General features: G+C 39.2%; 2 protein-coding genes across 3 annotated transcripts in view; both read right to left on the reverse strand.

Annotated features, from left to right (window-relative positions):
• Positions 1–3,778, reverse strand: part of LOC113538331 (cytoplasmic phosphatidylinositol transfer protein 1) — a 64,934-nt gene extending 61,156 nt beyond the window's left edge. The window contains exon 1 of the mRNA XM_026933303.3: positions 3,105–3,778. Coding sequence (XP_026789104.1) covers positions 3,105–3,152 — 48 coding nt within the window. The 5' untranslated portion in view covers positions 3,153–3,778. The remainder of the gene's footprint in view (positions 1–3,104) is intronic.
• Positions 3,779–5,462: 1,684 nt separating this feature from the next.
• LOC113538282 (testis-expressed protein 2) overlaps positions 5,463–12,978 on the reverse strand; it is a 43,058-nt gene continuing 35,542 nt past the window's right edge. Inside the window, exons 10-13 of one of the 2 annotated variants that reach the window (XM_026933221.3) lie at positions 10,884–11,000; positions 10,490–10,699; positions 10,107–10,227; positions 5,463–9,387 (exon numbers count right to left, since the gene is read on the reverse strand). In XM_026933221.3, coding sequence (XP_026789022.3) covers positions 9,241–9,387; positions 10,107–10,227; positions 10,490–10,699; positions 10,884–11,000 — 595 coding nt within the window. In that variant the 3' untranslated portion in view covers positions 5,463–9,240. Of the gene's footprint in view, positions 9,388–10,106; positions 10,228–10,489; positions 10,700–10,883; positions 11,007–12,978 lie in introns of both variants that reach the window. The other variant, XM_026933220.3, reaches the window with a different exon arrangement.

Genomic DNA, 12,978 nt, shown 5'->3' on the forward strand with positions numbered 1-12,978 from the left:
TCACAGTCCAGAAGATGAGTAATTTGTGGGATGCAACAAAACTCAGATAAGCTGTGACATTCAAATGATGCTTGATTGGTATTAAGGTGCCCAATGTGTGATAACAAAGCATTCCCCACGCCATTATATGACCACCACCAGTATGAATTGTTGACACAAGGCAGGTTGTGTCCCTGGGTTCATGCCAAATTCTGACCCATCTATCTGCAGGTCAAAGCAGAAATTGAGATTCATCACACCAGATGACTTTTTTTTTTTCCAAGCTTCAACTGTCCAGCTTCATGGTCAAAGTCACTGAGATCACATTTTCCCCATTCTGATGTTTGATGTGACCAATAACTGAAGCTCTTGGCCGGTGTCTGCACGATCTTATGCATTGAGCAGGTGAACAGGTGTTCCTAATAAAGTGCCCAATAAGTATAGGTGCAGTGAGTCCAGAACTTCAAACCTACGACTCTCTGATTGCTGGCTTGCTTCTCTGACCACAGCTTGCTCTACCTTCTTTCTTTCATGCTATGATGGTTTTAGGAAGCTGAGCACACATCCTCCTTTTGCCATTGTTGACCTTCTTGGCCACTCTCTCTCTCTCTAACAGGAAGTGGTAGTCCAGCCAAGCGCCGGCTCAATGTGTTGCATCCTGATAACAGTTTATGCAGCAGTGCTAGTCATGACGACAGAGGAAAATGATGCTTAAATAAGAAAACTGCTTGAAAACATGATGGTGAAAAGGGAACATGATTTCACTGTGCTGTATTTCTTGAACGCAGCATGGCACATTGTTTTGGAGCATTGATTTGCTTTTACATAATCCTAATATGAGTCTTCAAGGTAGCTTCCATGTTAGGTCATCTTTGTTAACGAGATTTGGAACAGCCTTCTTCTGCTAAACCAACATTACTAGACTGCCAGCTACTGATGCTATAACATTCCTGTTTCCTGACTCCACAGTGTCTTCAAACAGAGCATTGTGTGTTGATATAGAATCACATGTTTAAACAAAAAAGTGAGAGGAAGAAGAAGCACGAACTGTGACTGCACTTGAAAACTGAAACCCGTTTATACATTCGTCTTGTATTTTGTTTAATATCAGTTTTGTTTAAAATGTGTTTAATATTGCCAAAATCTTTTAAATGGGGTCTAAATGCAGGTAGGATTTGAGGTTTTGAGATCTGAGAGCCGCAGACACACAGGACAACCTGTGTCATAAATCTGAGTAATTCACTGGAGCCATTTTCTGCAACCTACACATTAGCATCAAACTGAGAAATTCTCAATTCACATTTGTTTTCACTTTTGCTGGAATTGCGTCCACCTGTAGGGAACTGGGCACCAGTCGTTTTGTCGATTAGGGATGTGAATGCAGGTTGTGGCAAGCCCTAACAGCAGTCCATCATTAAAAGAAGACACTGTATAGTCTGTCTAATAAAGCAGTGATCCTGTTTCCAGCTGTAGCAAACACTCGTACTGTATCTGTCCAATACTCTCACAAACAATTTATGTACATCAACTACGTGTGTGTTCTATGTATGCTGGGTGTAGACTGACCAAGCAAAATAAAAAATGGTGCAAACCCTTCATACAATCTAACTCTCCTGCTAAGTAAATAAGTAAATTAATAAAGTAAAATACTTTACGTGCAACGTGAGGACAGAACACTGCAGCTCACAGCCAAAACGACATGCTGAATTCTTGTTTGAGGGCACAAACATGATGTGCTACATTAGAAAATTTGTTAGGAGAGGATAGTTTGTTACTCTTAGTCTGTATGAATGCACTTAACTACCTAACTAGCTTGCCATATGATAATTTTGCTCGCCACCACTTTTTTTTTTTTTAATCCTAGTTAAGGTTTCCATGCAACCAAAACACTTGACTGATCTATTTGATCATTTGATTGCTATTTGATTAATTTATGATTTTTCCAACCCTGAGGTGTAACCGTGTGTAGGCTCTGTGCTTAACACACGTTTGTAATCCTATTGGTATGTAGCCTGCACATCAGCCCTGATCTATGGCTTAAGGACTGAAGGTTATCCTAAGCTCTGCTTAATGCTGTGCTTAAAGTGTAGGGTGGAGCACCTACAAAACAACACTAGGCTTAATATCATATGACTTAATGACCTTCACATCACAGCATCAGCTTACACATTCAAATCTAGACAGTTGACTTGCTCAACATCTGATTAACATCTGTGTTTTTTGACTGAACTCTTTAGTTTCGTATTAACACGAAACGCCTACCATTCAGGGTTTTGTATGAAACATCTCATGCTACATTTAAGGGGGCCGCGATGGTGCAGTGTGTAGCGGTGCTGTACCACAGCTCCAGGGTCCCTGCTTCAATCCTAAACTCGGGTTACTGTCTGTAAGGAGTTTCACTTGACGTCTATTTGGATTTCCTCCGGGTTCTCTAGTTTCCTCCAACCTTATAAAAAACATGCTCACGTCAACTCCCTACATTAACTACCCCTAACTATGAATGTGTGTATGCATTTTGCCCTGCGATGGCCCGGCATCTCATCCAGGGTGGGTGTTTTTTTTTCCGCCTCATGTCCAGTGTTCCTGGGATAACCTCCGGATTCACTGGGACCCTGACCAGGATAAAGCAGTTACTGAAAATGAGTAACACCTGCAATGTTGACTTAACACCTACCTCTTAAATGATCTTAAATCTTAAGGGTTTAGTATGAAGATTTCTAGTTTTGTTAAGACTTCATGCATCGAATTAACATCTCGTGTTAGATCTGACATCTTGTGTTACAGTGTTGAACACCAGCTCTGAGAATTCGAGTCTGAGGAGTCGACACCAACAGTGTTGATTCAGTCAGTGTTTGGATTTAACACACACACACACACACACACACACACACGCACAGAGAGAGAGACAGAGTGGTGTATGAATTCATACAGTCAATCTGACATCCAGTTAACACTCTGTATTCACATCTAGAGTTTGCAATGATTTACAGTGCTGAAGGAACCGACTCCTGAACATCTACTGAATCGAATGAGCTGCTGAACTCAGCCCCAGGTGTCCACACTGTAGAAATGAGCAGAAATGTTAATACAGTACAGAGTTACTATGAACACTGAGGGGAACTTACCTCTTCAACAGTCAGTGGCATACATATTCGGTACTCTTTCATCAACATGTTCCCAGTCTGTGAGTGCAAACTAGTGTGAAGAACAGAAGATGGAAATATCACTTCAGAAAAATCCTGAAAAGACGAGAAGAATGGGAGTTGGGAAGATTTTCTCGCGTCTTGAAGTGAGCTGTTCCTCTTCCCCCTTTTTTTTTAAAATAAAAAATAAAAACTTGAATAAAAAAAAACTTAATACTGAACGAGAATGCTGTCCTTCTTGAAATATTTTCAGAACAACTGTTAACGGGATACAGTCTTCGTGGCTCTGGCAGATGTGTGAAGCACAAGAAGGCGGTCGCTAGCTTTACTCATCTGTCACAATGCTAAAAAATGTAGCCTTTCCGTCTCGAGCGCGAGCTCACATCTTTTTCCTGCGCGCGCGTGCGCGCGTGTATGTGTGTGTGTACACTGGGGAAAGCAAAAAAAAAAAAAGAAAAAGAAAGAAATGGTTTGTTTTGTCGGTTAACGTTTCAGCACGGTTTAGCGAGTTTTGAGGACATATCGCTGCACAACCTCCTCGTATTTCCCGTGTCAGGATGCAGGAGAAGTTCTAGTGAGCAGGAAGAAGCGCCGTGTTTCTCAGCGACGACGTGATAGTTTACTGCAGTTTAGTAGAGCGCGCGCTGCATGATGACCACGCGGCCTGCAGGAAACGCCGCCCCCCCCGCCTCCTCCCCCTCCCTCGCGTCCCCCCTCCCTCGCGTCTCACCAATCGCATTCGTGCGCGCGGCGTTTCCAGAGGAACACAGCTGCCTGAGCAACAACACAAGAAAAGCTGAGGCGGTTTGTTCAATATGAGCGACAACTTTTTGTTTTTTTTGGAAAATAATAAATATATAGATAGATTAAATACATATTTTAAAAAGAAATCTTTCATGACGAGTTTTATGTCTCAAATGAGCCATCATGTGTTCGAATAAAACACTTTTCTACTGTATAATGTGCTGCTTAAATACTGTTCAAACATTCAAGCCACAGAGTGAACAGCATCGTTTACGTCCTATGGAGGAGCAAAAGAAATGGCACCGTATACCTAGCCATTTAAACCCTTACAGCCAAAACAACAGATATTCCGGATAATACAGTGCCATCTGCTGGTTGAGGACAGTAAACACAACTGAAATATTTACTCCAAACCTCACTAAACGGTACCCTGCTGAAAAAAAACAACAGAAACCATCACAGAAATTCTAATGGTTTCCACTACAAATACTATTAAAAACCAACAGCTAACCATTAAAACCATTACCATTACCACTCCTTAATGGTATCCACTAGACATGTGATCAATAGAAGGCAATAAATTACCAGTAGAGATCCAGAGAGACCATTAGAGTTTCTATTAAAACCAATACAATTCCCATTAGAACCATTAAAACCATTTCTATTGTTGGATTTCTTATTGTTTTTTTTCCAGCAGGGTAGTAACATTAAAAGATTGATTGATTGTCATACATTCATTCATTATTAGCAGCCGCTGGTCAGGGTCACGGTGGATCCCGAGCCAATCGCAAGAATACACTCTGGATATGATAGCAATCCATCACAGAGAAGTATGCTCACACACACACTCATTCACACTTAGTGGAAATTTAACACAGCCGATCTATCTACTATCATGTTTTAGTAAGAAGGTGGGACGAAACTAGAGAAGTCAGAGGAAACCTACAAGGACACAAGAAGAACATGCAAAACTCCACACAGATAGTAACCTAAGATCACGATCAATCCAGGGACCCTGACGTTGTGAGGCAGCAATCACTGTACTGCCCTTAAAAGATTTAGTAGTCTTTAACTCTCTAGACCTGGAGCCTATTCCGGGAATACTGGGAGTGAGACAGGAATACACGCTGGGTTTGACGTCAGTCCATCACAGAGCACCGTATACACACACACTTACACTTACACCTAGAGACAATTTAACACTTATAAGAAGCGTGTTCTTGTGGGGTAGGAGGAAACTCAAGAACCTGTAGGAAAGCTGTAAGGACACAGGGAGAACATGCGAAACTCCACACAGACAGTAAACCAAGATCAGGACCGAACCAGGGACCTGGGAGCTGTGAGGCAGTAATACCACACCCTGCATCGCCATGCCACCCCCAATATTACATCCACAAATTGGTTATGGGGTGGGTATGCAACAGAAATTTCATACCTAGTTCACGCAATCTGTATGTTGTATATTACTGTACTATACTAAACTTTGTAAGTTGGGTAGAAATAAGATTTTAAAGAAGGTTTCAGGATTTTAGGATAAAAAAAAAAAAAAAAAAAATTGGTAAATTTTCCTCTGTTTATGACGCACTAAAACCGGGACAAATAAGAAAAATCTTTATTCAATCTTTTTAAGAAAAATTACATTTCGTACAGTTTTAACATTTTAATAATCAAGAAAGACACTTGTACAATAGCAAGCAAAGTATTCATAAACAAGCTGGCATTTTTGCAACACTTGTCTGAAGAAGGCAAACTGTGAACAAAGGAGAGGAAGTAGCAAATCTATTATTAATACTGCACTGATTTTTGACACAGTCTGGCACACGTATTGGCATACACAGATTTCTGATCCAGTTACAGTCTTCATTATTAATAAGAATGTTATTAAATTACACTTCCTTTCACTGATGATTCAGTAATACAAATTAACCTTGTTGAACGTGATTAATGGTGTTCCAACTCCTGATCGCCAGCTACATTTAAGGCAAAAAAGAAAAAAAAAATCAATCAGAAACAGACTAACAGATTTCCTACATTGCTGATTAAAGAAAAATAAAATAAACAAAAATGACATTGTGAATGTCTGAGAGAGATCTATCATAGCAAACATAGTTCCTCACTGTAAACAAATGAATAAACACGTTTCGAACTTCAATTTAAGGGAAAGATGTCAACACCCCACACGGCACCATTGGCATGATGTTTCCCAGTAGTGTGTGGAGTACTGTGTTTGAGCGTACCAGGATACACAAGAAATACACAGTATCACAGTATTTTTTACAACACTTCATTTCTATCATGCATGTGCCTGGGTCAGCAATCAGTTATATGATATCATAATGCTCAACATACAAAATCCTTAAATAAAAGTGAGCACTTGTGAATGAAAAATTGTTCATTTGGGTTGGGGCAGTACCTCTGCATTTCTGCTCTCGAAATAAGGCTGACTCATTCAGAAAGCAATATAAGAACAGTTATTATAGACAGGCTCAAATAAAACTGCTGAGGTTCATTTAAAGTTAATATCCTTCCCAATGGAAACATAAAGAAGTAAACAAATCACAATAAAGTGTGAAGAAAATTGCTATATCATAAACCATAGTGATATCTTAAGCAGTTATAGTAACATCTCAAACAAGGCCGAGTTATGGCACCATTATGGCACCATGGTGACTGTAAGACACCAATTAGTGAGTGTTTAAAGCTTTATCATCTCTGTTTAATCAGCATTTAACACACCAAGCCTCAGCTGTACAAGATGGATGGAAAAAAACCCAAACTAACAAACAAAATGTAGGAATTCTAACAGACACGAAACTAACATTTTCGCTTTTTTACTGCTTGGATTTTACAACTCTGAAAATGGAACAAAGTCATTTGCTTCATTCACATAGGATCTGGACTGGGAAGGTCAGAGATTTTTAAATACAAATCGATTCCTATTAGGCAAATCGGCTTGCCATACACTCATAAATTACATACATATATTACATTTTTTTCTATCAATAAAAGATCTTCATATTTTCTTCATTTGTATCAAATAATAAACTCTATATAGTAGCGTGAACTGTATACACTAGACCTATATACACACATAATACAAAAATCATACATTCATTACTATCATACTTTCTGCATACTGTGTGTGTGTGTGTGTGCACGCATGTATGTATATGTATGTATATATGTATATATGTATATATATGTACACATACACATATACACACATTAGTACTATTATTATTAATTGCATCAACACCCCATTATACCCCATCATACCCCCCTGCACATACACACTCACTAATGTGGCACTGAGAGGTATGATGATTCACTCACAGGATAATGATAAAGAATGTACTCATGGGAAGTTTCTCATCTTGTTGAAGTTTTTTACGGTCCAGTTTTGATTGTGTGACCGTTGCCATATTATCAACAACAACAAAAAATTTATATTAAGCACACGAGCAGATTGTATACCATCGTGCACCACCATAACTGGAACCCTTTCTAGCTGACCCTCTGCCAGGCAAAGCCTAAGCTTGGGCAGAAGTGTGAGCCAAAGCAAAGATAAACTGCAGGGGTGAAATAATGACCTAATTTTAATAAATGTTTCTTTTCTAATTAATTATATATCTCTGTAACCACATCATGTTTTGCATTCTATTTAGCTAGTGAACAAATAGTTTTACAGGTAATGTTATTTTGTTGGTGTTAATGAGGTAACCAACATTAGATGAGCATTTATCAGGGGAATTTAAAGGAGCGGTTTGTAATTTTTGTGGCCAGTTTAAAAATGATATAACTTTCTTTGTGTTTGAGATACGTCTACAAGAAAAATGGGAAGTATAATAAAGTTATAATAAAGTATAATAAAGTTCACCATATGAAGTTTTCCCAGGCTGCCACATATGACAGGATTATTTGGTCCAAAACCACTTAAAAACTACAGACTGCACCTTTAAATTGCATGACGTTTTATGGGTATAGGTATAAGCTGGCTTACTTTAAATCACTCTTTTAGTGTGTGTTAACCAGTTAATGTTGTATGGCTGCAGCTAGACAGAGTGTCTCTATATAAATATCATCATTAGTGTTGTGTTATATCACAGTATTTGGTTACTAACAGGCAAAACCACATCAATGGTCCCTACTGGGTAAAAAGGTGCAGCTCTCAATTTAGAGTGTGGAAAAGCCTCTAGTGAAAAGGTGATGTAGAGAAATTAGAAACAGGGTGGCTGATAAATGACAAGTATCCAATGAGAGTTTAGATACAGTGCATATCGAAATGGAGCTAGCAGTGTAAACCAGTACAGACCACAAACACACACTTAAACACAGTGTTGTCCCAGGAGGCATGTGCTGGTAGGGGTTTATATGCTGACAGATATACTGTGATATTGTGGACAATTACATGCTCAGATGAGACACTCGGGTCTATTGTTTAGTTGTTTGTTTAGATGTATGCATTTGATGCTAGTATCATATTAAATGCAGATCAGTGGGTCATACGCCTTAATATACCCATAGACATTTACATTTTCTCTTATAAACTCTCACACACAAAACATTAGTCTTCTAATAACCTCCTTCAAGGTACAAGGAAAAGTACTTCCTAGAGGGCAGTGTACTCAGGCACAGTAATCATGAAAGCTGATCCAAGATCAATCAATCCTACCACAGATCTAATCATTTATCAAAAATCACATAGCTTGCTATCACATACAGAGGGTAGTCTTTGAGTCGGTCTGCACCAAGACTTGATGTGTTACCTCCACATTCAGCTCACGCAGAGTGTGATAATTAGAAGAAGAGCCAAATCAGGTGTGTTAGTGCACAAGAAGCGCTGAAATGCGCAGAGAATACACACAGAAATCAAATTCAGATCTGTTTGTAAAAAAAAAAAAAATCTTCAAAGATGTTTAGTATGTACTAAATCGTAGTGCAATCATTCTCCCAGACGTGGAGTTGAACACCTTTTGCTCTGCCACACTTCATTATAAATCACAGGTTAATGTTTGAACACTTTATGCACTCATAAATACAGATATTCCATCTTTACCTGATTAAATATTCGCATAGTCATCGATCTTCCTTCATAGCTTTTCATTGCACGTCGTCGTCCTTCCTGCATCTACATTACCCATTACTCTTTTTCTCAAGTCCTCCATCTCCAAACATACTCTCCATGTTTGTGCTCGCATATTTCTTCCACAGGAATGAACCTTCTCATTGATAATGTAATTAAAGCAGCATTGTCTTAATATCCTCCACATTTTCTTCAAAAACTCCACAAGGAATAAAACACCCTTGATGGCCCCCTTTTTCTAACCACAACCTAAGTTCTCATTTGGCCAATACCAGAACTAGTAGTGGTCCTTCACGGCCCCTCAGAGGTTAGAATGTCAGCCTCGGGGACTGTCGTGGCTCCCTTGCTCTCTGTTACCATCACGTCTGACCGAGGGTCCATGGCAGAATGCATGACGGTGAGCCACACGTCATCCATGTTTGGCATCACGAGGATTTTCTGTGGAAATAGTGCGAACAGGAATTTAGGTAGGAGACCTGGGCTCATATTTCTCAAGAAACAGAGGTTAATTCAGTTATTATCCAGGCATAAAGCGATGATCTTTTACATTATGACTATTGATCAATGATGGTGAGTTTAAAAAAAAAAAAAAAAAAAAAAAGCAAACTAAATAAAACGTCTTACTCACTCAAACATGTCGTTCAATTCAACAAAATTTTATATGCTAGCAGATTTAGATCCCTAATGAGCAAACCAGAGGAGACAATAGCAAGAAATACTCCCTGTGATGACATGAAGAAACCTTCCTTTAGGAACTAGGCGCAAAAGGAACCCATCCTTATCTGGGTGACACCGGATAGTGGGATTATGAATCATTACTCTCGTACAAAGCCAGGCAGTACTTACAAAGGTTGAAAGGATGCTCAGTATGAGTATATTGTGACTAAGAGTCCATAAGAGTCTTTACGATTACAGCAGCAGTTCTTAGATGGTACAGTGTCCAAGTGAGAGTATCCAACATGTATATGATTGATTCAGGATGGTGTAGCCTAGCTTAGGTACAGAACACTCATAATGAACTTTGCTCTTTATAGGGTACAGGTAGTAATGCACCATTCTGATATAAAGATCATTGTTGCACTTCACAATTCTATGCACTATTGGATCTATTCTGCTGTTTCAACTAGATCAGCTGAGACGGTTTCTTGAGTCCTTACCTGAAACTCCTGCTCTAGTTTCTTTTCTATCCAGTCAGTAACGTGTGCGAACGTCACCTCTCTCTCTCCGAGTTTAGGACGAGCCTTTAGCTCCAGAAGAGGAGGGCTGCGGAAGCCGTACCTGAAAAACACAACACTCTGTTTTACCCCGCTGCAGTAGTTAACAGGGGCACTGAAGAACCACTAGAGTTATCCTATTACCTAATTCAGATCAGTAGCTCATTATATTTGGGTGTACATTTACACCAGCCATCCCGGCACATTTCAGAATTCTCTCTCTAATTGCAAGGTTACTCCACTATGTGGCATCACGGTGAGTCGTGTATTGCTATTACATTTCCATTATCTCCATTACTTGTGCATTAGTGAGTGATGGAGCATACCATATCCTGTCAGTAGGGGGAGGCGGGATGTTGACAGCCAGCATTCCCTTACACTCCTGAAGCTCCACAGTGAGCAGAAGTGGTGTGTTTGACACTTCCTCTATCTTCTTCTTAATGAACTCATTCTCTGTAGCCTTCTGGAAGTATTTGTTCTTGGTTATCTTGTCCACGAATTTCATGATCTTGCTCGGCCTGTGGACTCCAGTGTATCTGGAATGCAGGAATGTGGCTGGTTAAAGGAAGTGAAAATAAAACTTACTCCCAATTGTTAGGATCATCATTGATATGTTCCTTGCTTATTTCTTATTTGCTTTATTATTGTTATACATTGTAATTTCCTGGCATCAGTATTTATCGGAGGGATGTATAGAAGTGACTGAGACAATCCACTCACCCCTCTGCACCCGGTGGAAGGTTTTTATCAGAGACATTCTCCGTCCCATCGTCCTCTTCAGAGGACCCGGCACTGGACGACTCCTCATCGCTATCGGCAAGGCAGTACGTACGTGGTCTGTGCCTGAGAAATCCACACCCACACGGTTAACTTTCATAAACTATAGTCTTTGACAGAACCTGGCCCAGTCCACATTAGGGATTTTCGCACCGCGGGAACCTTTTCATAGCACCTAAACTAATTGTGGAACTACCCACTTTTTGGTGTTTTCGCACATCCAGAACTGGGTGCGATTTTAGTACCAGACTGCCTTTTTTGAGAACCAAATTAGCTCCTACTCCGGAGCAGGGTCTAACCAGCACAACTGGTACTATCTGTGATGTAAGTAGATGTTGATTGGCCAAACGCGTACGAAAATGCCCTCACCCGCCATGATTTAAAACGCTGTCTAAACATACCGTTCTTTCAATAGCTTTACATATACGTCGACATTCCATGTCCATTATTGTGAAACCCGCGAGACACAACAAAAACACAGCTCCAATCACAGCGTCCTCCATCCTCTGGTTGTTTACGTTGTTCTTCTTTGTTTCCGTTGTTGAACGCCGCACACAAATGACGTCGCTGTCGACCGGCTTACGTCACTTCCTAATGCCCACTGTCGGTGTGAATGCAACCCTTTAAATGGTACTGGGAAACAGTTCGCGCAAAATCGACCAGTACTTTAGTACTGTAAATTTAGTTCTGGAACTAAAGCGGTGCGAAAGGCCCTATTTTCACTCTGTTTCAGATTCTGAGTGCTAAATATCTCAGCTTAGGTAAACAGAACAAATAAGTAGACTGGCCAGGATTATATCAAGGATTGAATCAAAAACCCTTAACCATGAATGAAGACATGACTTGTAGTGTGCTCAAATACAACAAGCATGCGTAGATCACAATCCTACTAAACACACACATGCACACACAAGAGGATAAAGCTTCAGCATATATTATATATATGTATATATATATATATATATATATATATATATATATATATATATATATATATATATATATATATATATATATAAGAGCTGTGGGCAATGAGAGGATATGAAGAATAGTTCACTGTAGGAAGGCTTGTATGGGTTTAAAAAAAGAAGTATCGTCAATTTTTTTTTTGCACTGAGAAATTTGGCGACTGTGCCACTATGGGGCTGCAGTGAGAAGCTACAATAAATACAGTCAGTTTAAAAGAAAGGTTGTGTCAAGAAATTAACCCAGCTGTAGTTAAACTGGAAGCAAAAGAAAAGAGTTTTTTAGCCTACAGTTTGTATACAGTTTATCTATCAAACATCAACAACCATAAAGTGTATATCTCAGCGCTGCTGAATTCTTCAATATGATTGGTCAGAAGGTGTTGACTAATTTTCTATAACAGCATGCCTTGTTTATATTATTGCACTAGTTCTAATCCGCTACTATTTCTGTTATATCAGCTAATTCACAGCTACAGGTACAATCAAAAACTAATATTAACCAGATTTAAAAAAAAAAACATGCTTTTATTTAACAACCTTTATTTAACAATGTCATCAATATGATGAATTTTTCTCTGAGGAGAAGTTTTTTTAACATTTATGGAAGGAGTCTTCAGCATCAGCACTTAACAGACAATATGTCTTACACCACTTGAGAGTCTTCAGGACAGAGTTTTGCACATATTTCTGCATTTATTTTGTCTTATTAAGAGAGAAAACAGAGAGGCTGTTGAGAGAATGGCTCTTCGTAGCTGCTATAAGGTAACCGAGGATTATGGGAAAAGATCTAAGGTGTCACTAGGCACAGAGGGAATGGACAGCGAAGGAAACAGAAGTAAAATGATGCAGATTTAAGGAGGAGCAGAAACACTAAAACGTCCTTAGAAAATGAAATATGATAATATGTGCAATGTAGTTTATCGCTTCAAGTTGGATGTCCAATTTCAGGCAGAGTCTCAGCTTCCAAGAGACTGAAATAAACATGGATTAGAATGTCTCAAGCAAAGATGGCATGTTTGCTACTACTTCTGACAAAAATAATAACAAAAAGTCAAGAAATGAAATATTTG

This window comes from Pangasianodon hypophthalmus, chromosome 2 (genome assembly GCF_027358585.1).
Source record: "Pangasianodon hypophthalmus isolate fPanHyp1 chromosome 2, fPanHyp1.pri, whole genome shotgun sequence".
Lineage (NCBI taxonomy): Eukaryota > Metazoa > Chordata > Actinopteri > Siluriformes > Pangasiidae > Pangasianodon > Pangasianodon hypophthalmus.